Raw genomic sequence first — 24,653 nt, 5'->3', positions numbered from 1 at the left:
CTATCACTTAAACAAGATTTAACTTTCTACTGTTCATACTTCCGCAAACACAACGTTAAAGTATGTGGCGCTAGCCTAATCATTAGGTTGTTTAGAGTTAAAACATAAGCCCAATTTTTGAATCAATTTTTTGTCGGGAAAGTCACCACTGCTCACACAAGTAGCAAAGAAATGCACTAATATACTAATATCCCCATGTTTCCAGATTCACATTCTTCAGAGTCTTTACTCCACCAATTCACCAAGTCATTCATCTTCATGATTTTGGAGCTAAACTGCAAACCATAAACTAATAAAGACCAAATTTATAGGTTTTGCTAGGATTACAGTTGAAATTCTTGTCGCCCCCAAACCCATATTTAGTGCGGTAGCCAGGGAAATCGGTGAAATTGAAATGCACCTCGTCAATAAGTTGAAGGCCTGCACTTGATGCCAGTTGCTCCAGATTCCATTCACGAAAAAACCCATTTGATTTGTGGGTAACATGAATTTCTCCCCCTTCCGCGATCATCTCTATCGCATTTGCAATGAATAGATGTACGAGTTTTCTTTCTCGGCTGCAAGAGGAAATTTGTTGATGGAAATGAAATTTTAATTGCATATGTTTGGAATTGATTAGTAAACCAGTTATATAACACGGCCCGACTTCTTTACAGTCCAAACTCAAACAGGACGAAGCTGCCGCATCTCGATCATCCATATCGACAATCATTAGTTCAAATTTATTACTTTCACCGGTAGTAGTCTGCTAACAAATTTAAATCATTGAAAACACTTTAAAACATTTTTTGAAGTTTGTTATTGCATGAACAAGTCTTTACAATTAAAACTCATACATCATACTATAGAGAAGCCAGATTCATACGGATGAGATGAAATTTACTAACCAGAGATTTGATTCTCGGGAATCATCAGGGAAAAACCCAGAGAGTGGGAAATTGAAAACTATGCGATCAAAAGTCATGCCTTGGAACAAGATTTGGCCTGCCATTTGTGTTGCATCCAGACCATTCATGACCTTGGCTCCTCGGCTCCTTAGACTTTGGATATTAGACATTGCACTCCTATAATTTCTGCTCAAACACCCTGAGGAGTCCAATTGCAGAGAGTTACAGCCGTTTATCTTAGTATTTGATGGTCACAGAAAGATTCTTGTAACAAATCTACCTCATTAAAAACACTTTTCGACGACGAAAATGATACAAACGGCAATCTGCAGACCAATATCAGACTGCAGATAAGCCTGTAAGTATGCAAAATAACTGGTCAGTCATACACAACTTGTGACTTACCTGTAGTATCGAGTGAAGTGGCGACGATGTTATGGGCTGAACCAAAAGCCATAGCCAAACTCGCAGAAAATGAAAAGTCTCCTTCACCAACAAGCAGTATCTTTTGGAAACTGCTGTAGTGCTTTATCCATCTCTCTTCTATCAAAAGTACTGCCTTATTTATAACCACCTTTTCCTCCTCTTCTTTTTCCCCTGGTGGTGGCACCTTCAAATTACTCTCTTCATCGCTTATAATTGACTCTTCTGAGACCCATGAAGAAAACAGAGTAGTATCTTGTTGTATTGCATGTGCTTTGCGTGAGTCTCTTTGGGAGTAGGCCAAGGCCGATGATTGTGGAGGAGAGATAAGAAGATTTTGATGCAATGCAACTGTGTTCGAAGTGGAATCCCCAGAAACTAAATCAGAAAGATGATCAGGTGGAGGATTCGAAACAGGGGTCGTGATTGAAGGGGCGATGCATGAGTACTCCGAGCTGTTGGTTTGTAGAAATTCAGTTCTAGTTATGGTTTTGAAGGGTGGAATTGATGGAGAAATGAGGAAATGTGAGGAGTTCTCACGTGGGTTTTGATCGATGTTGGACAAAACTTGCACCATCTCTCTCTTTCTCTCTTCTGATCTTTGTTTTTCCTCTTCTTCCTCTTTTAATTCCTTTTAAGTTGAGGTCTATGTGAGTAGGGGAGTTTGAGAAGAGGATTTTTGCATTTCCATTTTTCCATTTTAGCTGTTTGGCACTTTATTATAAGAACTCATTCGGGGAGAATGGATTCATGGATTTTCACTTTAGAAGCAAAAACTTAGAATCAGGTCCGGGGGTCCTTTTCATGTTTTTGCCTTTTCCTATTCTTTGGTAAATTATCAAAATACCCATTATTCCTCCCCTTATTTCCCCGGACCTTTATTCTTATCCACTTCCTCACCTGTTCACACCAGACGGCAAATCCTAACTTTATTTACAAGTTTTTGCTTTGTTTTTTTTGCTTCAGTTGGTACTGGGCATGGTTTGTTTGTGTGTGTGTGTGTTTTTTGCTTCAATTGGTACTTTAATTTGTTTGCTAATATTAAGGGTTTGTTTTTCTTTTATTGTTCTTTATACTATGAGGTATGTGTTTGACGTTAAATTAAAATGGTGGAATTTCTTATTTCAAATATTACTTGTAACATGGTTTTGTCATTCAAATTCTAAACTACCAAATAAAAAATATCGAATGTCATTACTGAACATAAAAATTGTGGACAGAATTGGAAGGGAAATGAGAGAGCTTTCAAATTCTACCTTACATCTCACATATGAAAATTAAAAAAAAATGATAAAAATTAAATATTTATACATATTTTAACACAATAGTAAAGGCCAAAGGCAAAAATAAATAAATATTTGTACACCTTTTAAAACAATAATAAATACCAAGGGCAACTTGGTAAAAAATCAATTCATAATTTATTTTCATCATTTATTTACCAAACATTACTACTGTTCCAAAATATATTTTGCACATATCTCTCAAACACTCATTAATTCTCCAAAATACGTTCTAACTATAATACAAAAAGGGGAAACTTAATTAGCCATCCTTTTTACCCTACTTATTTAGATGTTCATCCTAATGTGTTTAAATACTTATCTTTCCATCCTCAAATTTAATTAAATCCTAAACTACCCTTTCTTTCTCCTAATTTTTTAATTCTTTTTCTTTTTCTTTTTTATCTTTTCTAATTATCTCAATTCTCTCTCATCTTTCAAACATTTCTCTCACCTAATCTTTTGAATTTTTTTTCTCTCCTAATATTCTCTCATTTTCATTCCCCTAAAATCTAAAAAGAAAACATAACTTTTACAAAAACGAATGTGTAAGCCGAAAAATATGGCTAAACATGATCAAATCACAAAACATGGCTAAACCTGATCGAATTCGAGGTAGATGAACAAAAGAAGATTAATTAAAATACATGACAAAATTGGAAAACAGGGCAAGTTTCGAGAAGTGTAGGTTTCGATCGAGGTAAATGAACAAAACATGATCAAATAAAAAACATGACAAAAATTAGAAAACATGACAAGTTTTAAGAAGCGTACGTTTCAATCGAAGTAGATGAACAAAATATCATCAATTTATAAACATAACAAAAATCGAAAAATATAATACCTAAAACTGATATTTCGGCATTTGTTCATCAATTTATAAACATGACAAAAATCGAAAAATATAATACCTAAAACTGATATTTCGGCAACGAAATCCGATAACAGCGGAGATTAAGAGGACGGAAGCAATGTGACTCAACCTTAAAATCTCGACCATTCATGACTGTTTTGATGTCATCCACTCTCGTTTTTAAATATCAAATAAAATCATCAATTCACAAACATGACAAAATTTGAAAATTATAATACCTAAAAAGCCTTACTGATCTCTAGAAAGAAAGAGGAATTCCTCCGGAGAAGAAGTTACGATCAAGTGTCAAAGACTCAAAGTGGAGAAACACCATTCTTGTTCGTTCCATTTCCACCCCAAGTGTCTGGTACTGAGCCAGAGAGGTTGTTGTAATGAAGAGAAAGGAACGTCAGAGAAGGTGATTGAGTGAGACTAATTGGGATTGACCCAGATAACGAATTGAACAATTTTGGGTGGAGGGTTTTTTAGAACCGGAGAATGGGGTGTTGATTTGGGGGTTAGATTTGTGTGTTAAATACATGGCTGTGGTATTTACGTTGGGCATGGAATCCCTAATTTTGGGGAGGATGGAAATCCAAAATCCCCTATTTTGTGGAGTACTGAAAACATCCCTAAAAATATGGGAAAATAAAAAATCAATATAAAATATCTATATCTATATTAATATATAACTAAGGGTGTAATGGGAAATAATGCATTTTCAGGATGAGAACATAAGTATTTGAAACCTATAGGATAGACACCTAAATAAGTCTAGTGAATAGGATGTCTATTTAATTTTCTCTACAAAAAGGCAAAAAATCGAAAATAAAAAGTCAAAAATAAGCTCCCCAACACTCTGTAGTTTGCCTTTTTGTTTTGTTTTTGAAGAGAGAGAGAGAGAAGGCGCGAGTTACTCAATTATTATTGGGAAGCCGTAGAGAAACGACAAATTTGATTTTATCAAAAGGTGCCCTGAGGTTTTGTGAGAAGAACAGTTGTGCCACTAAACTAGAAGCTTGCAAATGGAAAGGGTGCTTCGAGGTTAAGAATTTGAAAGGGTGGTTTTGGAAAGATTTGACTCAACGTAGGAGTGCACCTATTTTTCCGAGTAATTATTCAATAGTCCCGGAGTAAAGGAAGCTCTCATACTTTAGAGGTTTGTACAGAAAAGTTCACTTTTTAAAATATTCTTGCAAAGTAAACACACAAAAAAAAGTATAATTTTTTTCTCTTGCATTTTCTATCATTATTTTGCTAATCAAACGGACCCTTATAAAACTTATATTTTTAAGGTAACTCCAACGACAGTTCAAAACATTTCCTAAACAGGATTTCTATTTTGATTTTTGGCGTGTTCCACTAACACAAATAAATAATCATCTGGTTGCTTTTTTTTTGCCTTAATGGCACTCCTTATTTTGCCATACATAGTACTGCAGTTTTTCCTTCCCCCCAAAAGTTTATTACACTCCACTCCCATGGGAAGAAAAATAGAGAAACAGCTTACAAATAAAAGAGCATTTTGGCCATCTTTCATCATACTTTTTTGACAAGAAAAAAAGAGGTCACGGAGGGTTGTTATAATCACTATCCACAAATAGTTTTACTACCTGCTTTTCATTAATTATTTTGCAAACACAACCTTAAAATGTGTAGGGCTAGCCTAATCAGCAATGAAAATCTAAACGAAGATTAGTCCGGACCAGCAGGTAAATATCTACCTTCTTACTTGATTGAACGGATTCTTTTCTTTGTTACTTTTACAAGACTCGCACTGCAAGGTGGTGAAACCCACCAGTATTAGCACAAGTAGCTAAAAACTTTGCAGTAATATCACAATATTTCCAAATTCCCATTTTCCTCTCCACCCATCTCCAAAGGTCCGTTTGATTTGCAAAAGAATGCTAGAAAATGATGGAAAGATGAAAAGTAACAATTTTTCGTGTGTTTGATTAGAAAAAGAATGAGAAAGTATGCAAGAAAGTACAGAATCGGGTACAACCTATTAATGCAAGGAGTGTTATTCGTTTAGTTACTGAGTACATTCAAGGGAATGGTCATTAGTCTAGATGAGGAGCAAAGCAAAGTTTTTCATAGGAGCGGAACAAGTTCTTCAATGTAGCTCTCAGAAATCTTTTGTTTAGCATTTACTCGAGCACAATACAAATTATAATTCATGGATTTCACTTACGTAATGACTGGAGTAACTTTGATACTTCGTACGTATGACAGAATTTCATAGGTATGAAGAATATCTCTTCGGATACAGGTACTTACAACTGTTTATTTATTTATTTATTTATTTATAATAATGTCCAAGCTAATTTGTGTACACATCAACTAACTCCGGGACTCTGAAGTTAACGACCAGACAAAACATCCAGTGACTTCAATAAAAGAGCATTTCGGCTATGTTTGATCATACTTTTTTTATAAGAAAAAAAGAGGTCATAGAGGGTTGTTAAAATCATAATCCACAAATAGTTTTACTACCTGATTTTCATACTTTTTCAAACACAACCTTAAAATGTTTAGGGCTAGCCTAATCAGCAATGAAAATTTAAATGAAGATTATAGTCCCGACTGAAACATCTACCTTCTTACTTGATTGAACGGACTCTTTTCTTTGTTACTTCTACAAGACTCGCAGTGCAAGGTGGCGAAACCCACCAATATTAACGAGGGACAATTAAATTGGGACGAATGGAGTAATTTCCTTGAATCCCTTTGTTCAGTTATTGGCCAAACCAACAAACCCATAAAGCGCAAAGAATAATCAAGAAAATAAATGCAGGAAAGAGAGATTTTACGTGCTTTTCAAACTGTGTAATCCAGTGCATCGACCAAATTATTGCACTTGGCTGCAAACTATTGCTCTTGGCCACAAATTTTTGCACATAGCCGCAAACTATTGTTATTGACCGCAAACTATTGCACATGATTGCAAACTTTTGCTATTGACCGCAAACTATTGACCTGGCAACAAACTGTTGCATATGGCCGCAAACCTTTGCTATCTCTCAAACAAGATTTAACTTTCTACTGTTCATACTTTCGCAAACACAACGTTAAAGCATGTGGCGCCAGCCTAGTCATCAGGATGTTTAGAGGTACAAATATAAGCCTAATTTTTGTATCAATTTTTTGTCCGCTAAAAATTCCTAGCAAAATACCATTGCAAGGTCGGGAAAGTCACCACTACTCACACAAGTAGCAAAGAAATGCACTAATATCCCCATGTTTCCAGATTCACATTCTTCATTCTTCAGAATCTTCACTCGACGTATTCACCAAGTCATCATCTTCATGATTCTATGGCTAAACTGCAACCATAAACTAAAGACCAAATTTGTAGGTTTTGCTAGGATTACAGTTGAAATTCTTGTCACCCCCAAACCCATATTTCGTGTGGTAGCCAGGAAAATCGGTGAAATTAAAATGGACCTCGTCAATAAGTCGAAGGCTTGCACTTGATGCCAGTTGCTCCAGATTCCACTCACGAAAGAACTCATTTGATTTGTGGGTAACATGGATTTCTCCCCCTTCCGCGATCATCTCTCTAGCATTCGCAATGAAAAGGCGTACGAGTTTTCTTTCTCGCCTGCAAGAGGAAATTTGTTGATGGAAATGAAATTTTAATTGCATATGTTTGGAATTGATTAGTAAAGCAGTTATATAACACGGCCCGACTTCTTTCCAGTCCAAACTCAAATAGCATGAAGCTGCCGCATCTTGATCATCCATATCAACAATCATTGGTTCAAATTTATTGAAGTCCCTCACCGGTGGTATTCTGCTAACAAATTTGAATCATTGAAAACACTTTTGGAAGTTCGTTATTGCATGAACAAGTCTTTTCAGTTATAACTCATACATCATACTATAGAGAAGTCAGATTCATACGAATGAGATGAAATTTACTGACCGGAGTTTTGATTCTCGGGAATCATCACGGAAAAACCCAGAGAGTGGGAAATTAAAAACTATGCGATCAAAAGTCATGCCTTGGAACAAGATTTGGCCTGCCATTTGTGTTGCATCCAGACCATTCATGACCTTGGCTCCTCGGCTCCTTAGACTTTGGATATTAGACATTGCACTCCTATAATTTCTGCTCAAATACCCTGAGGAGTCCAATTGCAGAGTGTTACGGCCGTTTATCTTAGTATTCGATGGTCACGGAAAGATTCTTCTCGGAAAGATTCTTGTAACAAATCTACCTTATTAAAACACTTTTCTACTACCAAGATGATACAAACGGCTATCTGCTGACCGATATCAGACTGCAGATAAGCCTGTGTAAGTATGCAAAATAACTGGTCAGTCATACACAACTTGTGACTTACCTGTAGTATTGAGTGAAGTGGCGACGATGTTATGGGCTGAACCAAAAGCCATAGCCAAACTCGCAGAAAATGAGAAGTCTCCTTCACCAACAAGCAGTATCTTTTGGAAACTGCTGTAGTGCTTATCCATCTCTCTTCTATCAAAAGTACCGCCTTATTTATAACCACCTTTTCCTCCTCTTCTTTTTCCCCTGGTGGTGGCTCCTTCAAATTACTCTCTTCATCGCTTATAATAATTGACTCTTCTGAGACCAATCTCTGTTCTATCACCAGTACTGCCTTATTTATAACCACCTTTTCCTCCTCTTCTTTTTCCCCTGGAGGTGGCTCCTTCAAATTACTCTCTTCATCGCTTATAATAATTGACTCTTCTGAGACCAATGAAGAAAACAGAGTACTAGTATCTTGTTGTATTGAATGTGCTGTGCGTGAGTCTCTTTGGGAGTAGGCCAAGACCGATGATTGTGGAGGAGAGATAAGAAGATTTTGATGCAATGCAACTGTGTTCGAAGTGGAATCCCCAGAAACTAAATCAGAAAGATGATCAGGTGGAGGATTCGAAACAGGGGTCGTGATTGAAGGGTCGATGCATGAGTACTCCGAGCTGTTTGTTTGTAGAAATTCAGTTCTAGTTATGGTTTGGAAGGGTGGAATTGATGGATAAATGAGGAAATGTGAGGAGATCTCACGTAGGTTTTGATCTGATTCATCCTCTGCTCCACAACATTTGCATATACACCTGAGGGTGTTGGACAAAACTTGCCCCATCTCTCTCTCTCTCTCGATGTTGGACAAAACTTGCCCCATTTTCACTCTCTCTCTCTCTCTCTCTGATCTTTGTTTTTCCTCTTCTTCCTCTTTTTAATTCCTCTTAAGTTGAGGTCTATGCGATATACTAGTATTTAGCTATGTAGTTTGCTTACAGCTCCTTTGGATGGAGGGATGAGAGAAGAAAAGAAAGGGAAGTAATCTCCCTTATTAGTGAGAGAAGAAAAGAAAGGGTTACCAAACAATCGTGAGAAATCATATTCGCAGGGCAATTTCCGTCGACGGAAACGGTCTCCGGCGAAGCTCCGGGGACCAAGATCTCTCAACTCCCGCGACCAAACACACTGTCTCCCATCTCCGGCAACCAAAGGGGGTGTCTTTCTCTCAACCCCCGCGACTGCACATCACTCCGTGGCCCGCACACACTCTTCTCTCACGGAATCGCACCAAATCGGTGAGAAACGAAAACGGGGGTGTAAGGGGTTCTCGTCTCCCTCCCTTTCTCACCCTCTCTCGCCTGCTACACCATCCAAACGCCAGAGGTGTTTTTCTCTCCCTCAAACTCCTTTCTTTTCTCGCGAAGTCACTCCATCCAAAGGAAGTGTTATTGTTTTGTTTTCGAAGAGAGAGAGAGAGGAAAGTGAGAAGGTGCGACCGTTGCTCAATTATTCTTGGGAAGCCGTAGAGAATCGACAAATTTGATTTTATCAAAAGGTGGCCTGAGGTTTTGTGAGAATAACAGTTGTGCCCCTAAAGTAGAAGCTTGCAAATGGAAAGGGTCCTTGAGTCCTTCGACGTTAAGGAATTTGAAAGGGTGGTTTTGGAAAGAGACTGAACGTAGGAGTGCACCTATTTTTCCGAGTAATTATTCAGTAGTCCCGAAATATCATGTGGCATGTTCACGTGGTGCTCCCAACCAATTACGTAGTGAAAATTTTTACGGGTGATACATAGTCATCTTCTCTTGTTGGGTGGTTGGAAGGACAAGGGTTGCCCCACTTAATATAGGTAGCGATAAATTATTGACTGGAAATAGCACATAAGACATGCCTCGTGATACTCCGGGAATATTGAATAATTTTCCTATTTTTCCAAAGTAGGAGACGCCTAAGGCGTGCACAATTTAGCTGCTGATTTTTTTTCCTCTTTTCTTTTTTCCCATATATGAATAGCTCTCATTCTTTACAAATATTGGGTTGGGCTCGTCTTTGGTAATTGGTAGTACCTGTCAGTCTTTTCATGCATATTTTACGAGAAAAAGTAAAAGAAGCTATCATGCTTTCGAAGGTTGTACATAAAAATTTATTTTGTAGGATATTTTTACTAAGTGAACATAAAAAAAAAGTATAATTTTTTTTTCTTTCTTGCATCTTCTATCATTATCTCGCTAATCAAACGAACCATTGTAGAACAACAATGCTACTTATACAACGATCCAAACACAACAACTTACACAACCTCTCACATACATGTGGAGCCCACACATAGTAGTGTGTGTGGAGCCCGCATGTATGTGAGAGATTGTATTTGATGTTGTGTTTGGATTGTTGTGTGAGTATCATTTTTTATTGTCGAACTTATATTTTTAGGGTAACTCCAGCGACAGTTCAAAACATTTCCTAAATAGGATTTCTATTTTGATTTTTGGTGTTTTCCACTAATACAAATAAGTATTTATTTCTTATTGTATTTTTTATGGTTCTCTACTATGGCATTTCAATTTTGGCAACCTTTTCCTCTAATTTGTTGTTTGCATTTTTGCCTTAATGGCACTCCTTATATTGCCATCCATAGTATTGCTGTTTTTCCTCCCCCCAAAAGTTATTACACTCCACTTCCATGGGAAGAAAAATAAAGAAACAGCTTACAAATAAAAGAGCATTTTGGCTATGTTTCATCATACTTTTTTGACAACAAAAAAAGAGGTCACGGAGGGTTATTATAATCACTATCCACAATTAGTTTTACCACCTGCTTTTCATTATTTTGCAAACACAACCTTAAAATGTGTAGGGCTAGCCTAATCAGCAATGAAAATCTAAACGAAGATTAGTCCCGACCGGCAGGTAAACATCTACATTCTTACTAATTGATTGAACGGACTATTTTCTTTGTTACTTTTACAAGATTTGCTTGCAAGGTGACGAAACCCACCAGTATTGACACAAGTAGCTAAAGATCTGCAGTAATATCACAATATTTCCAGATTCCCATTTTCCTCTCCACCCATCTCTAAAGGGATCGTTTGATTAGCAAGAGAATGCTTGAAAATGATGGAAAGATAAAAAGTAGTAACAATTCTTCGTGTGTTTGATTAGAAAGAGAATGAGAGAGAATGCAAGAAAGTAAAGAATCGTGTACAAACCGATTAATGTAAGGAGTGTTATTTGTTTAATTACTGAGTACATTCAAGGGAATATTGGTCATTAGTCTAGATGAGGAGCAAAGCAAAAGTTTTTCATAGGAGTGGAACAAGTTCTTCAAATGTAGTTCTCAGAAATCTTTTGCTTTGCATTTACTCGAGCACCATACAAATTATAATCCATGGATTTCACTTACGTAACGACTGGAGTAACTTTGATACTCCGTACGTATGACAAAATTTCATAGGTATGAAGAATATCTCTTCGGGTACAGGTACTTACAACTGTTTTTTATTTTATTATAATAATGTCCACCTCAATTTGTGCATACATCGACTAACTCCGGAACCCTTAAGTTAACAACCAAGCAAAACATCCAGTGACTTCAATGTTTGAAATTTTGGCCTCTATGGAATTCGAATGTACAACCTTACGGAGGACAAGAAGTTATTTGCTTTTGGTACTAATTACCGGAAAAAGAGAGCATCAAAAGGCCTCGCAATATATTGACAACATACAACTATGTGATGCACTGATGTAGGCTTGCCTCACTCTTACATCAAAGCCAGAAAAAAAACGTATGTAGCCACTTTAGTTAGTTTGTAAGTGCTTATACTACTTTCCTAAATAGATCCACGGATCCAGGGTGTATGTCTTACGTAGTTCTGCATTATTCTACTTCTTTATGCCAAACAAGGCATTACAATTTACAAATGATCCACTCTCCATTGTTTTCTTTTTGTTTTGAACACGTGTAACCTTCCTACTAGCTGGACTCCCTTCGGAAAATTTTATTTTAAAATTGATCACATTTCTTAGTCACTAAGCATTACCACACAGAAAAGGTAGAGTACCAGCCATCAGGGCAACAGCACCGTTTGATTCACAATCACAAGTACAATCACGACCGACCATTAGGCCCAACTCCAACAAGTACTTATTCTACGTGATATTCCTAACCATTTATGTAGCGACAAATTATGCGACGGTAAAGACATTATCATTCACTTTTGTTGGGTGAGTAGAAGACAAGAAGCGACCTGCAATGTATGGTGGCAATCTTAAATTTGCGGAGAGTACCACAAGACAATGCCATATGGAACTCAAGGAGCACCCAATAATTGGCCAACCCTAACCCATAAGCAGAAATTCAATAAAGTGTAAAGAGCAACCCATTGTTTTGAGTTACCCAAGCAGTGCTACACCAACAAAAGCAAAACAATTCAAACCCAAACACCTATACTTTGTCAACTTTAACCCAAACCCCCACCTCCTTTTGCAATTCTCAACAAAGCACATTGGTCCCATTACCACTCAATCAATGAAAAGCTTCCTTCATCTTTACTTCAATCCCACCACATCCTAGCTTATTTATGATCTAATATTCAACCCCTTCTATCTTTCATGATTCATGTACTACTTCCTCATTAATTTGTTTCAGAGGCTTTTCTTCAACCCCAGAAAATCCCTTCCCTTACACCTCCACCCTCTCACCACCCTCTATCCCAGAAGCAAGCCATGCCCAATTCTCTAAACCAAACTGTGATACCGAAACAAGCCATGTCCACTTCTCTCAACCAATTTGAGATAGCAAAGAAAGCCATGAAGCAAGAGACTTCAACACCAGGACAGCCATATGTCAGAATGAGGCCTCGTCGGACAAACCCGGTCGTGTGGTTTGGTGCAGTCCTTTGTTTCATATTTAGCCTTCTCCTTATCTTCTTTGGAATTGCAACTTTAATAGTCTATCTGATCATCAAACCCAAAAACCCAGTGTTTGATGTCCCAGCTGCAAGACTCAATCTCATCTACTTCGACTCGCCGGAGAATTTCAATGGCGATTTCGCTTTCCTCGCAAACTTCTCCAACCCTAATCCGAAAATAGATGTAAGATTCGAGTCCGGGGAAGTAGAGCTCTACTTTTCCAACAGTCTCATATCAACACAAGCTTTTCAGCCTTTCACGGAGAGGCGGCGCGAAGCGAGACTAGTTGCAGTGCATATGATCTCAAGCTTGGTTTACTTACCCACAAATGTAGGGCTAGAACTTCAAAAGCAGGTGCAGAGCAACAGGGTTGCATATGATATAAGAGGAACTTTCAGAGTAAGAGCGAATCTGGGTTTGATTCATTTTTCATACTGGTTGCATGCAAGATGCCAGTTAGAGATGTCTAGTCCACCAACAGGAGTTCTACTCGCCAAAAGTTGCAGAACCAAGAGATGAAAATGCAGAACATGTATCGTGTTTCCTCTATGTCCCCATTTTCTTTCTTTTATAATGTTTTGTATTTAGGCCAAAACATCATGTGTCTGATACCTAAAATCATGGACACAACAATTCTTTTTTGAACAAGGAATGTTTCTTTCAAATTTTGGAAGCACTAAATGGACCAAAGAACTTCATGTACATGATATATTCATATCTATCTTTGTTCCTCGATTATAAAAACAATCAACGGATTAACAGGAGAAAGATTAAGCGAGGAGGGATCAGATAATTTCATCTGGATGATCTCCCTACTGAAATTTAAAATTAAGGACTGGTAGGAGAGCATTTTGCAACATACTTTTTGAATTGTATTTACCTATTGTCAGCAAGTTTGAAGCCTTTTTCATCATCTCTGTTTGTAAGATTCATCTAGGGTTCAAATTTTTAGGAGTATTTTAATGGATTAAGGAATCAACAAAGATACCATCCTAAGAACTTTTCATTTCTTTATTCATTAAGTTATGTACATCTAACTCCATCAGTGTGGTGCTCTGTACATCTACTTTAACTAACTATGCTATCCCTTAAGCCTACGTACTAATCAAACTATACAGCTTGATCCAGGATCTTGTATTGGTCTGGAGATTTACCTCGAGATATAGGCATGTCATAGCACTTAAACTTTTTCTTTTGAATTATGGGAAGAAGATCATTATGCAAGTAAGATGAACCTGCTAGAAGAGTTGCAACACAAAAGTTTCTGATTTCAACATTCACCGACTCGATGACATTGAGACTCTAATGTAGCTTACTTATACGTGGAAGTAACAGTTCTAATCTCGAGAAAAACAAAAGCACGGAGATGGTCCCAAGTGATATGGATACGTGTCTCACTCCATATGATCAAATAGGACTTTTAGCCTATGACGACAACCGATTCGTCAAAGATTTGGGCGTGTATCTACTTTCCAACTTTGCCCAAAGTTCTGTCGGATCCGTTTCATTGATGACTTCTCGGAGAGTGCTATTTCCAAGATACAATTGAATCGTACTATTTGCTAACTCTCTCATCTCCTCCCATTTGTCATCCTTGACCCCTTCTGGCTTCTCCGATTTCTTCTTGAGAGCTTTCACCAAACCCTCTCTTATCAATATATTTTTCACCCTTTGTTGCCAAAGAGTAAAGTCATTGTGCCCGTTGAAAAGCTCAACCGTAAACCTAGCTTTTTCCCGCCATACCTCGCGTATTAATTTTTCTCTTAATCTTAGCTCTAATACCACTTTGTTGGGATTATTTTCCTCCTAATCAATCCCACACACAAACGGAAGCGTAAACGAAAAAATTAACACGCACAATAAACAAGGCACAAAGAGAACACACAATATTACGTGGTTCTCCAAACTCAGGTACGTCCACGGGAGAGAGAAAGCAATTCCCACTATCACCAAGGTTTACAAGGGTTTACAAAGAGATCCAACAATCTCTCAAACGCCCTACCCAACAACCTACAACCAAAGTGGAAATATCTCACCAGATTAGATGATTCAAACCCTCCAAAATCAAGCTGAAACAGAGAGCCCGAAACAGCCCCAATATACCACGTACTATCTGGTTCATACGGCTCCAAAGAAGAGAGAAAATAGCTGCCCCCCTTTTGCTCCTTCACCACTGCCGAACACAGAGCCCACTATTTCTCCTCCGCCAAAGCACTCACTCTCCACCAAAGGCACACACCATTTTTCTTTTCTTTCTTCTCACACGTTCTGGAACTCTCTTCCGAGAAACAAAATAACCCTTTTTGTTTCCAATAAAAAAAAAACCTAATAATGTTGGGCTTCCAAGACAAAACACTTGGGCCAAAATATTATTGGGCCTATCTTATTTTTCATAGGCAAAAACCCAACAGTCCAAAGGATCACATCCATTTTGGCCTGTGAGACTTGTCAGTTATACACTATTTGCTCCAAATGAGCAGTAATCATCATAATGTCTGATTTGAATGAACTGAGGAAGTTGGATGCCTTTGTGGCTTCTCCAAGCCATTGCCTGAACGTTACTCCAGGCAAAAAATCACAACGCAACCCATTGGCCTATCCTAGTTTAAGCAACATGGGGAAACATGATACATAAAGGGTCATGTACAAGTAGGAAGAATCAGTGGGACATCAATACTTAAAGACAGTTACGGTTCCAGGTACATAATAAGATTATTAAGATAATTACTACTAAATCATACATATGTTTCACAGCTTGTGATGTTGGCAGTGAGGATGCATTAGGCAGCAAAGTAAACAACAACCAGCGAAAGCCTCAGCATCGAAATTCCAATCACTTGCCAAAAATAAATTTGATACATACCTTTATCAAAGAGGCAAGGTAAACAAACAGAGAATGTTACCCACAGTGAAGTGCAACTGTCCTATCATCTTACCTTCACACTAGAGAGAATTATCCATATTAACACTAATGAACTTAGCCACCAGATTGTGTATGACCCTTCTCAATGACCAACTCAAGCTACTCTTCATGCACTACCAACATATCAACCAGAAAATTGATATCAACCTAAATGGAAGAAGATTCAAACCCTTGCCACCTATTAAGATGTATAAATCCTATTCTCGCTCTGGCTTTCCAAACTATAACCTCCATTGACATGTGACCAAGACCAAGGATTCCATTACAAGGTTCAACTTGTGTACGGGTTTGTTTTATGAAAGGGATGGGGGAAGAAGAACATCTTTGTAAGCCACCTTTTGTGGTGTTTGTCTGTGTTAGTTTAAATAAACACTCGAGCCCTTTTCTTTGACAAAACATAATCATATTCATCCTGGTATATTGCGCAACAGGTAAGCAATTGTTTTTTCTTATTTGAAGGTATACCAGTTGACATACTTGGAGCGTCAATATACTGTGACTTGTTTTCATGATGTTAGATAGATTTCCCTAAGAAGCATGGACGTGCAACACCGGACACTAAACCGACATGCTATGGTCATGTGAACAAGGTAACAAAATTTGCCAATTCACGTCCGTCGCCACAGTGATGGGGGTTTCAGAGGGGTTTCAAACCTAATCTTTGGATAGGTTAAGAGAACACCTGTCCAACATGTGTTTGGGACTCGGGAGTGTGAACCGTCCATGCTTCTTAGGATTTTACAAGCAATGCTGGTGTGACTTGTGACAAGGTATACCCATTGCTCATATGTTAAGCATTTCTACATGACCAAGTACTTCGTTCTACATGACCAAGTACCTCTTTCTACAAAGCAAATACTGAAACATGTGAATCAGTTGTATTGCACTTGTGAGGAAGATTTGTACTGTATTTTATCCACATTCATCTCATTACAAGGCAACATCTCCTAGGCATATCAATAACAATGTGTACAGATTTCAACAAGGATTGAGTCATTGGTGTGCAATATGCATCCCGTGGGTATTGAACCAACAAATCACCATTCACAAGTCTGATGCTTTAACCTTTCAGCTATGAAGCACGGGTACTTCAGAAATGTCGCCGTACCCGTACCGGGTACGGGTACGGGTACGGCGCCGGTACGGCAAAAACGTACCGGGTACGGCATGGGTACGGCAAAATTTGATCGGGTACTTTTGATAATTTTGGGTACGGCATGGGTACGTTTTAGCCCAAAATGATTTTTTTTTCAAAATTTCAGGGATTTTTTTGTAAATAATTATAAAATATGGGCTTATTGTGTAATTTTTTTGTCTTTTATATACACATACACGTTTACTGAGTCACTGAGAGAGGCAGCGGTCTAGGGCTCCAAATCGGAACAGAAGACGTAAGTTCTCTCTCTTTTATATACACATACACGTTTACACTGAGTCAATGTTTGTAAGTACTGTTGGTATGTAAGGAACAAGGAACTCGTCTAGCTTTGATCTAAGCACGTTGAACTTGATGTATGAACTTCGAACTTTTATCTATCTTACATTTTGTTGGTAAAATGGGTTTTTATATTTCATTTAAAGCAATAAAAAATAGAAAAAAATTATATATCTATTCGCCGTACCCCCGCCGTACCCGTACCCTACTTTTTTTGGGTTTTGCCGTTTCCCGTACCCGTACCCGTGCTCCATAGCCTTTCAGCCATGGTAAAAAGTTCCACAATGCACACTTCTTTTTCGGTTCAACGGGTGTCTGGGCCAGCTTATCCTCCCTGGTCTGGTCAAAGGCACGTCATCCACGTTGGGACAAGGGAATTCACAAGAAATTACTTTCTTACGGCTTGACCCCAAGATTCGAACCCTGGTCAATTTTGTGGGGACCAAACCCGCCAACCAACCGGGCTAACCCAGGGCTACATTGTACACTTTTAAGCTTGAAAACAGCAACTACAATGGGTAGCTGTATCGCTATATGGAGTCCGATATAAAAGCTGAAATACACTTACATGCGGCATCAATCAACTAATCAAAGGACTTAGATTTGGCAAGATCAATGTATTCACTATTAAAATGGTTCCGATTTCTACGATCCGCCTTCAAATCCTAACATTGCCCCAATTATCAACAAGGGAACTACACATATATGAGTCAAATCCCTCTCTCTATCTAATAACGTCAAAGTAGACAAAACCCATTGCATAATAAATCAACTACAAGCCCTAGAACTGATTAGGAAGGAGAGTAGAGGGTAGCTTATGCGTTGAAGGTACCGGTGACGGTGTCATTGGAGGACCTGACAGCAGATTCAAGGTCAAAAACCCCGACTAGGCTCCAGCTGCTGTCTTCCGAAGCCTTTGAGGACGCGTACGAGTTCCAATCGGATAGGAGAGAGGATGACGATGATGACATCGTCGTGGGTTGCGGTGGTTTCCGATTACTGTCCTCGCCGGTGCTGCTGCCTAGTGAAAACCAGCTCTGCATTTTTTTTTATGGAAGTGCAGATTTGAATTCGAGGTCTGGTTCTGACTTCTGGGTCTGAGACTATGGTTTACGATTGATGTGAATGAAGATGTTTCAATTTGATTCCTAGTTTACTATTTTAAGTAACATTGGGAAACATGATACATAAAGGGTCATGTAGGAGTAGGAAGAATCACTGGGACATCAATACTTAAAGACAGTTACGGTTCCAGGTACATAATAAGATAATTACTACTAAATCATACATATGTTTCACAGCTTGTGATGCTGGCAGTGAGGATGCATTAGGCAGCAAAGTAAAAAAACAACCAGCGAGAACCTCAGCATCGAAATTCCATCTACTTACCAAAAATAAATTTGATCCACACCATTATCAAAACGGCAAGGTAAACAAGCAGAAAAGAATGTTACCCACAGTGAAGTGCAACTGTCCTATCATCTTACCTTCACACTAGAGAGAATTATCCATATTAACACCAGTGAACTTAGCCACCAGATTGTGTATGACCCTTCTCAATGACCAACTAAAGCTGCTCTTCACGCACTACCAACATATCAACCAGAAAATTGATATCAACCTAAATGGAAGAAGATTCAAACCCTTGCCGCCTATTAAGTTGTATAAATCCTATTCTCGTTCTGGCTTTCCAAACTATAACCTCCATTGGCGATTTAGAGCCAATTAAAACTTCATCAAGACTACCCAGCAATCAATTTAGAAGTTTAAAGCACGAATTCAAATCAGAAAACATGTCTACACTTCTTTTTAATCGGCTAAAAAACATGTTTACATTGGTATAAAGTACTTCAAAACCAGAAAAGATGAAAACATAAACAGAGATTTCAGGACACAGGTTTATTACCATCCAGGCATCCACCATACAATGCTTCACATCCTCAAATTTCTATAAAGCATAATGCTTCTCTTAATCTAAAGCCAGATTATTAATTCATCACGCTACCGAAATAAACAAGAATAAAAAGAGAAAAAGGACCTCTTTAAAGGAAATCATCATCTGCTACCAACTTCAGACGGCGTCTTTGCCACAATCGACAAGGCGTGCAGTCCACTCTGCAACTCATCTTGCAACAATTGATAAACCAGCCTATGCCTCTTCACCAAGCTCTTCCCTTCAAACTCCTTAGACACCACTTTCACATTGAAATGAGTCTCGCCGTCACTCCCCCTAACGCCCTCATGCCCTGCGTGCTGATAAGATATATCTTCAACTTGCAACTCAACAGGCCTCAATTCTCTCTCCAACTTCTCCCTAATCCTCTCTCCTCTACTCCCCAACCCAACACCACCCCCATCCAAATTCGATCCCAAATCATCACTACTCACTTCAGAGCTCACTCTAACCACCAAATCCCCACCTCCAATCCCATTTCTTGAACCTGAATTCGAATCCTCAACCTGGTTTTCGTCTTTCATACCAAAATCACTATCTTTTTCAGCTCCAATCCCATTTTTTGAGCTCAAATTCGAACCCTCAACCAGGTTTTCGTCTCTTATACCAAAGTCACTGCCTTTTTCAGCTTCCATGTAAACCTCCAAAGCTTTCTTTTGCATCAACTTCAACATATTCAAGAACCCATTATTCCTAGAAGGCGTCAAGCTCTGCTGCAACCCAAGAAGCACCACAAAATCGGGCGAAACCCGTAGAATCTCCTCCACCGGCCGGCGCGAAAGCCCCTGGACCAGCAAAGCCGCGAGTCCCTTTGTCAAAACAGAGTCAGAATCGGCCTCAAACACGACGTTCTTGTCCGAGTCAAGGCAGGCTCGGACCCAGACCTGAGAAACACAACCCTGGACCTTGTTCTCGCTTGTCTTGAACCGGGTTTCGAGGGGTTTGAGGTTCTTGCCGTAGAACAAGAGCTGCTCGTATTTGGCCTTGGGTTCTTGGACGGCTTGGAAGAGGTTAATGATTTCTTGGAGCTTTGGAGGAAGTTCTTGAATGGGTTGGAGAGAGGAAGAGGGGGGAGACTGTGGTGGTGAAGCATGGGGTATTTTTGAGGGTAGGTTTTGCATTGAGATTGATTTGGAAAAGGAGAGGGTTTGGGGAACTGAGAGGATTAGGGTTTTGAAGAGTTGGGTTTTTGGGTGGAGGAGAGGTTGTGGGAGCTTGGAATAGAATAGGTGGAAAGAAGTGGGAATTGACATTGTTTTCGATGAGAGGAGAGAGATTAGAACTACCACTTGCCTTTTGCGCATAGCCTGTGAGTGGAAAAGGGTAAATTACGCTGACCTACCTTGAGGTTTGTCTCGATGATCCTATCATCATCCCTGACGTTCCTGGATGAATCAGCGTTCCCTGTAATTTGAGGTTGGACCGCATAGACCCGTTTATGTAATCTTGACAGAAGAAATGTTCTCGATGGCTTACAATTTTTGAAGAGATCTTTTTGGAAGACTTTGGACCGTTCCGATAAAAAAAATTACTTATTTTTTGAATTAAATGTGATATATTGTGAAACAATGATATGTCTCGTAAAACGAGAAATAAGTATTTAAAAAATAAAAGATTTAGAATTAGCAAAACAAAGCATTTTTATTCTTTTTTATTTTTCTCGTGAAAATTCTTTACGAAATAAAGGTCATGCCGAGATGAACAACTAAGATACAACTGTGTAATCCAAAAAAGTCAGGTTCCAAGGTGTAGAGTTGTATTACGAAAACACCCAAGTTAGTTAACTGAGTAAGCAAATTCAAAATGTAATAATTTCACCATTTTTTGAAAAAATGTATATCGAATTGATTTAAAATCGCCAGAATGCACTCTCTTTTCTTATCCATAATCATAAGATCACCCTTTCGTGTGTGAGAAAAGAATAGTAAGTTAACATGTAAAGGATAATCTTATAGTTCGACATGAAAAAAAGAAACAGAACAGTTCTGTCCAATGCTGCAGTAGAAATCTATTTGTTAAAGCTTTTCCTTTACGCATTTACTATATGGTTCCCACCTACAAAAAAAAAAAGAAGACTTAAAAGTAATTCTAATACTAGTAATAAAAACAGATGACATCAGTAATTCGACAAGCGGGGATGAGCAAACAAAGAGGAAAAGGGTTTCTCATCATCATCCTTTCATAAGGACTCCATTCGGCATTAAACAACATAATCCGGAAACATATTGCAGCCCGTAAGGTTTCAGGTTACAAACCAATCCAAGTTTATGTCTCATTCAATGTAAAAACCATCAAAGATTACAGCAGACCCAGTTCCTTGTACATTTGGTTGTCATATAAAGCTGATGTCCAGAACAAAACTTTCCAGTAAACGAGTGAACATTCAGATTCTAATGCCCTGATAGATCCTTAGGATATTGTGTGGAAAACAATACACGGACTATAAGGTGGCAAAATCACCGGCCAAAGCATTTCAGTATAGATGAGGAAACACCAGACAACATGAACTTCATCCCAGTAGATCCACCAGGGAAGTATGATACGGCATAGTATGCTAGTGCAATAACCTACAAAGTTGGTAAAACATGAGTTCCATACCAGATGATAGAATACATTTTATTCTTCATTTCATTCTTACTAGCAACAAAGAAACTTGAATCAGTTTCCAAATAACTGCTCAAATGGGGGAAAAAAAGAGAGATACCAATGGACACATGTCAAAGAAGTGAGAAAAGTAGAAGGGCAGGATAGGAAGCATAGTTACATACCTGAAGTACAGAGAAGAGTACAGAGAGAATGTAGCTATGTAGTGCCATTGAGACATAAATGGTACCCACCATGGTGCTTAAGAATCCCAATGTAAAAGGAAGTCTCTGGGGAAGTATGAAGGAAAAAGAATTTGAGTGGAATGAAGTGTCATAATGGTAGAATAAACTTTGCAACCACAAATGCTAATCAATATACTGTTCTGATACCTCTTTCGATAACATGTGCTCCAACTGATTCTTTAGACCTTTAAGAGCAAAGAATGACCCAATGATCAAGCAACATCCGAGAGTGAAGCAGAGGGCGAATTTCTGCGGCACCAACACGATGACTGGAAGGAACATTGTAAATGCAATGAAAATAAAGAACACCCCTGTTGCTAGAAGTAGCCCAAAGTACATGAGAGATTTTCCTGAAGGAATATTACTGGTGGCAGACTGCAAGCTCCCTGGTATGTCTCTCACTCCTTTTGAAACCCTGATAAGTATCAACAAGGACTCCGTGACCGAAGAAGAGAAAAATATCATATATCTACCAGCAACAAGCAACAACTAAAATTAACCATCAAGACTCATCTACGATCTCAGTTAAGCGACATCTACATGGATCTGTTACGCGATTTGATAGAGCAAATATTGGGATATACAATTTCACCCCATAGTATATAGATGGATTTCGTACCATATCAAAAGCCACACCAGCATTGCTTTTAAAATCCTAAGAAGCATGGACAGTTCACACTCCCGAGTCCCAAACACATGTTGGACAGGCGCTCTCCGAACCTATCCAAAGATTAGGTTTGAACCCGATATACCCCACTGAAACCCCCATCACTGTAGCGACGGACGCTAATTGGCAAATTTTGTTGTCGTGTTCACATGTCTATAGCATGTCGAATTAGTTTCCAGTGTTGCGTGTCCATGCTTCTTAGGGAAATCTATCTAGGAGTATCATGAAAACCAGAGTCATGGTATATTGACTCTCCAAGTATGTCAACCGGGATACCTTAAAATAAGAAAAAACAATTGCTGTTGAGCAAAATACTAGGACGAATATGATTGTTTCAAAGAAAAGGGCTCGAGTGCTAATTTAAACTAACACAGACAAACACCACAAAAGGTGACTTACAAAGATGTTCTTCTTCCCCATCACTTTCATAAAAACAAACCCAGACACAAGTTGAACCTTGTAATGGAATCCTGTGCGACACAAACTCGATAACAGGCAAAGGTGCAGGATCGGTTCTGTTTTTCTCACAGCCATAAATTGTACATCTGAATCAAGTTCAAATGACCTTATACTTTTGTTTACGAGAGGCAATGAAAAACTATCTCCGAAAAGCACCATCGAGAGAAACAAAATTCCATAGACCACCCACCACGGGGGGGAGATTCTGTAATTAAACCACGATGCAAGTACACCACATTCGATACCCAAATACATCTTAGCTGACGATGTTTACTTAAGCATCTCTAGTATGTAGGAAATGTGCAAGTAATGGAATGATTTTAGAAGTATTTCATGAGTGGATAAGGGGCCTTGTCCCATCTTAGCCTCAAGAAATTCAAGAGTGGATAATTGTTCTTTCCCACTGCCCTTTACGCTTACGGATACTACATGACCAAGTACCTCTTTCTACAAAGCAAATACTGATCAATTTTGCAGGGACCAAACTCACCAACCAACCGGACTAACCCTTGGGGCTACAATGTACACTTTTAAGCTTGAAAACAGTAACTACAATGGGTGCCTGTATCCCTATATGGAGTCCGACATAAAAGCTGAAACACACTTATATACGGCGTCAATCAACTAATCAAAGGACTTAGATTTGGCAAGATCAATCCATTCACTAATAAAATGGTTCTGATTTCTACGATCAGCCTTCAAACCCTAACATTGCCCCAATTATCAACAAGGGAACTACACATATAGGATTCAAATCCCTCTCTCTATCTAATAACGTCAAATTAGACAAAACCCATTGCATAATCAATCAACTACAAGCCCTAGCACTGATTAAGAAGGAGAGTAGAGGGTAGCTTACACGTTGAAGGTACCGGTGACGGTATCATTGGCGGACCTGACAGCAGATTCGAGGTCAAAAACCCCGACTAGGCTCCCGCCGCTGTCTTCCGAAGCCTTCGAGGACGCGTACGAGTTCCAATCGGATAGGAGAGTGGACGACGACGACGTCGTCGTGGGTTGCGGTGGTTTCCGATGACTGTCCTCGCCGGTGCTGCTGCCCAGTGAAAACCAGCTCTGCATTTTTATTTTGTTTAATGGAAGTGCAGATTTGAATTCGAGGTCTGGTTCTGACTTCTGGGTCTGAGACTTATGTGAATGAAGATTATCAATGAAGATCCGTCGACCAATTTCTTGGTGGGTCTGAGACTATGCGATCTTAAGTGATTGCGCAAGTTACTGCGAGGGTGAAAGCATTAACTAGTTGTTCACGAATCTCACCATAATCTCTTCTCATTACCATAATCTCATCTCTTTGCGAAATCGTGTTAAGGAATAACGCTTTTTGGAAGAATAAAATTATAAAAGACGTCCGAGAAACAAGTAAAGCGGGCTTGAGAACGCGAGTTCGGAAGTAACCATACTTCTCAATTTCAACCTGCGAAGTATTAAAAACAAGGTTTCTCCCTTGCTTGGCAGTTTTCAAACATATTTTGAAATTAATTTAATGATCCGATTCTTCCTTTTTGTATAAATTGTCAATTATAATATTTATGTGAAGTATGAATTCAAAAAAGTACCAAATGGTTATTAATCGGAGAAGAAAGATTCCCAAAAAAAATGAAAAAAAGTTAACTGGGTACACTTGATTACAACCCTTATAATAGAAGAAGTCTTTTCCTCCATTTTTTGAAAATTTTGACCTTACTTTGGTATAATTTTTATGATCCAATTCGTCCACATTGTAGAACTTGTCAATT

The 24,653-nt window shown here is 38.6% G+C and overlaps 5 protein-coding genes across 9 annotated transcripts; 1 reads left to right on the top strand and 4 right to left on the bottom strand.

Moving 5' to 3' along the window:
• Positions 1–161: 161 nt before the first annotated feature.
• Positions 162–9,210, bottom strand: LOC131329715 (uncharacterized protein At4g26485-like). Of its 3 annotated transcripts, XM_058363057.1 has the most exons (5): positions 8,194–8,602; positions 7,961–8,103; positions 1,293–1,470; positions 888–1,086; positions 162–557 (listed from the first exon to the last, which is right to left on the bottom strand). In XM_058363057.1, the coding sequence occupies exons 1-5, from the start codon at positions 8,600–8,602 to the stop codon at positions 290–292; spliced, it is 1,197 nt and encodes a 398-aa protein (XP_058219040.1). In that variant the 3' UTR covers positions 162–289. The 3 variants fall into 3 exon arrangements, with proteins under 3 accessions (XP_058219040.1, XP_058219041.1, XP_058219039.1); XM_058363058.1 differs by lacking the exon at positions 7,961–8,103 and having other exon boundaries at positions 1,293–1,475; positions 8,194–9,210; XM_058363056.1 differs by having other exon boundaries at positions 7,961–8,602.
• On the bottom strand, positions 6,459–7,972 carry LOC131329767 (uncharacterized protein At4g26485-like). The gene is made up of 3 exons (XM_058363147.1): positions 7,796–7,972; positions 7,375–7,573; positions 6,459–7,050 (listed from the first exon to the last, which is right to left on the bottom strand). Exons 1-3 carry the CDS (start codon positions 7,923–7,925, stop codon positions 6,786–6,788), a joined length of 594 nt encoding a protein of 197 aa, XP_058219130.1. The 5' UTR covers positions 7,926–7,972; the 3' UTR covers positions 6,459–6,785.
• A 2,732-nt stretch (positions 9,211–11,942) lies between the features above and the next one.
• Positions 11,943–13,348, top strand: LOC131329754 (NDR1/HIN1-like protein 2). The gene has a single exon (XM_058363123.1). The coding sequence runs from the start codon at positions 12,445–12,447 to the stop codon at positions 13,147–13,149; it is 705 nt and encodes a 234-aa protein (XP_058219106.1). The 5' UTR covers positions 11,943–12,444; the 3' UTR covers positions 13,150–13,348.
• Positions 13,349–17,789: 4,441 nt separating this feature from the next.
• Positions 17,790–20,987, bottom strand: LOC131329723 (sufE-like protein 1, chloroplastic/mitochondrial). Of its 2 annotated transcripts, none has more exons than XM_058363068.1 (2): positions 19,027–20,987; positions 17,790–18,025 (listed from the first exon to the last, which is right to left on the bottom strand). In XM_058363068.1, the coding sequence occupies exon 1, from the start codon at positions 20,244–20,246 to the stop codon at positions 19,044–19,046; it is 1,203 nt and encodes a 400-aa protein (XP_058219051.1). In that variant the 5' UTR covers positions 20,247–20,987; the 3' UTR covers positions 17,790–18,025; positions 19,027–19,043. The 2 variants fall into 2 exon arrangements, with proteins under 2 accessions (XP_058219051.1, XP_058219052.1); XM_058363069.1 differs by lacking the exon at positions 17,790–18,025 and adding an exon at positions 18,077–18,091.
• Positions 20,988–21,103: 116 nt separating this feature from the next.
• LOC131329753 (protein transport protein SFT2-like) lies at positions 21,104–24,223 on the bottom strand. 2 transcript variants are annotated; one of them, XM_058363122.1, is made up of 5 exons: positions 23,756–24,158; positions 22,136–22,185; positions 21,918–22,039; positions 21,711–21,815; positions 21,104–21,509 (listed from the first exon to the last, which is right to left on the bottom strand). In XM_058363122.1, exons 1-5 carry the CDS (start codon positions 23,974–23,976, stop codon positions 21,399–21,401), a joined length of 609 nt encoding a protein of 202 aa, XP_058219105.1. In that variant the 5' UTR covers positions 23,977–24,158; the 3' UTR covers positions 21,104–21,398. The 2 variants fall into 2 exon arrangements, with proteins under 2 accessions (XP_058219105.1, XP_058219103.1); XM_058363120.1 differs by having other exon boundaries at positions 21,918–22,185; positions 23,756–24,223.
• Between the last annotated feature and the right edge of the window lie 430 nt (positions 24,224–24,653).

This window comes from Rhododendron vialii, chromosome 6a (assembly GCF_030253575.1).
Source record: "Rhododendron vialii isolate Sample 1 chromosome 6a, ASM3025357v1".
NCBI classification, from domain to species: Eukaryota; Viridiplantae; Streptophyta; class Magnoliopsida; order Ericales; family Ericaceae; genus Rhododendron; species Rhododendron vialii.
The sequence above is the reverse complement of the archived record's forward strand: the minus strand, read 5'-3'. Positions and strand labels throughout refer to the sequence as shown.

What these genes read in the sequence shown, in the direction of transcription:
- LOC131329767 (XM_058363147.1), bottom strand. Translation starts at nt 7,925, where the DNA reads ATGGATAAGCACTACAGCAGTTTCCAAAAGATACTGCTTGTTGGTGAA. An exon ending in CACTTCACTCAATACTACAG is followed by an intron (nt 7,574 to 7,795) that starts GTAAGTCACAAG and finishes TGGACTCCTCAG; the next exon opens with GGTATTTGAGCAGAAATTAT. An exon ending in TCCCGAGAATCAAAACTCCG is followed by an intron (nt 7,051 to 7,374) that starts GTCAGTAAATTT and finishes TTCCTCTTGCAG; the next exon opens with GCGAGAAAGAAAACTCGTAC.
- LOC131329715 (XM_058363056.1), bottom strand. Translation starts at nt 8,602, where the DNA reads ATGGGGCAAGTTTTGTCCAACATCGAGAGAGAGAGAGAGATGGGGCAA. An exon ending in AAGAAGAGGAGGAAAAGGTG is followed by an intron (nt 1,471 to 7,960) that starts GTTATAAATAAG and finishes GAAAAAGAAGAG; the next exon opens with GAGGAAAAGGTGGTTATAAA. An exon ending in CACTTCACTCGATACTACAG is followed by an intron (nt 1,087 to 1,292) that starts GTAAGTCACAAG and finishes TGGACTCCTCAG; the next exon opens with GGTGTTTGAGCAGAAATTAT.
- LOC131329723 (XM_058363068.1), bottom strand. Translation starts at nt 20,246, where the DNA reads ATGCGCAAAAGGCAAGTGGTAGTTCTAATCTCTCTCCTCTCATCGAAA.
- LOC131329754 (XM_058363123.1), top strand. Translation starts at nt 12,445, where the DNA reads ATGCCCAATTCTCTAAACCAAACTGTGATACCGAAACAAGCCATGTCC.
- LOC131329753 (XM_058363120.1), bottom strand. Translation starts at nt 23,976, where the DNA reads ATGCAGAGCTGGTTTTCACTGGGCAGCAGCACCGGCGAGGACAGTCAT. An exon ending in GTCACCGGTACCTTCAACGT is followed by an intron (nt 22,186 to 23,755) that starts GTAAGCTACCCT and finishes GATACTTATCAG; the next exon opens with GGTTTCAAAAGGAGTGAGAG. An exon ending in TACTCTTCTCTGTACTTCAG is followed by an intron (nt 21,510 to 21,710) that starts GTATGTAACTAT and finishes CCAACTTTGTAG; the next exon opens with GTTATTGCACTAGCATACTA.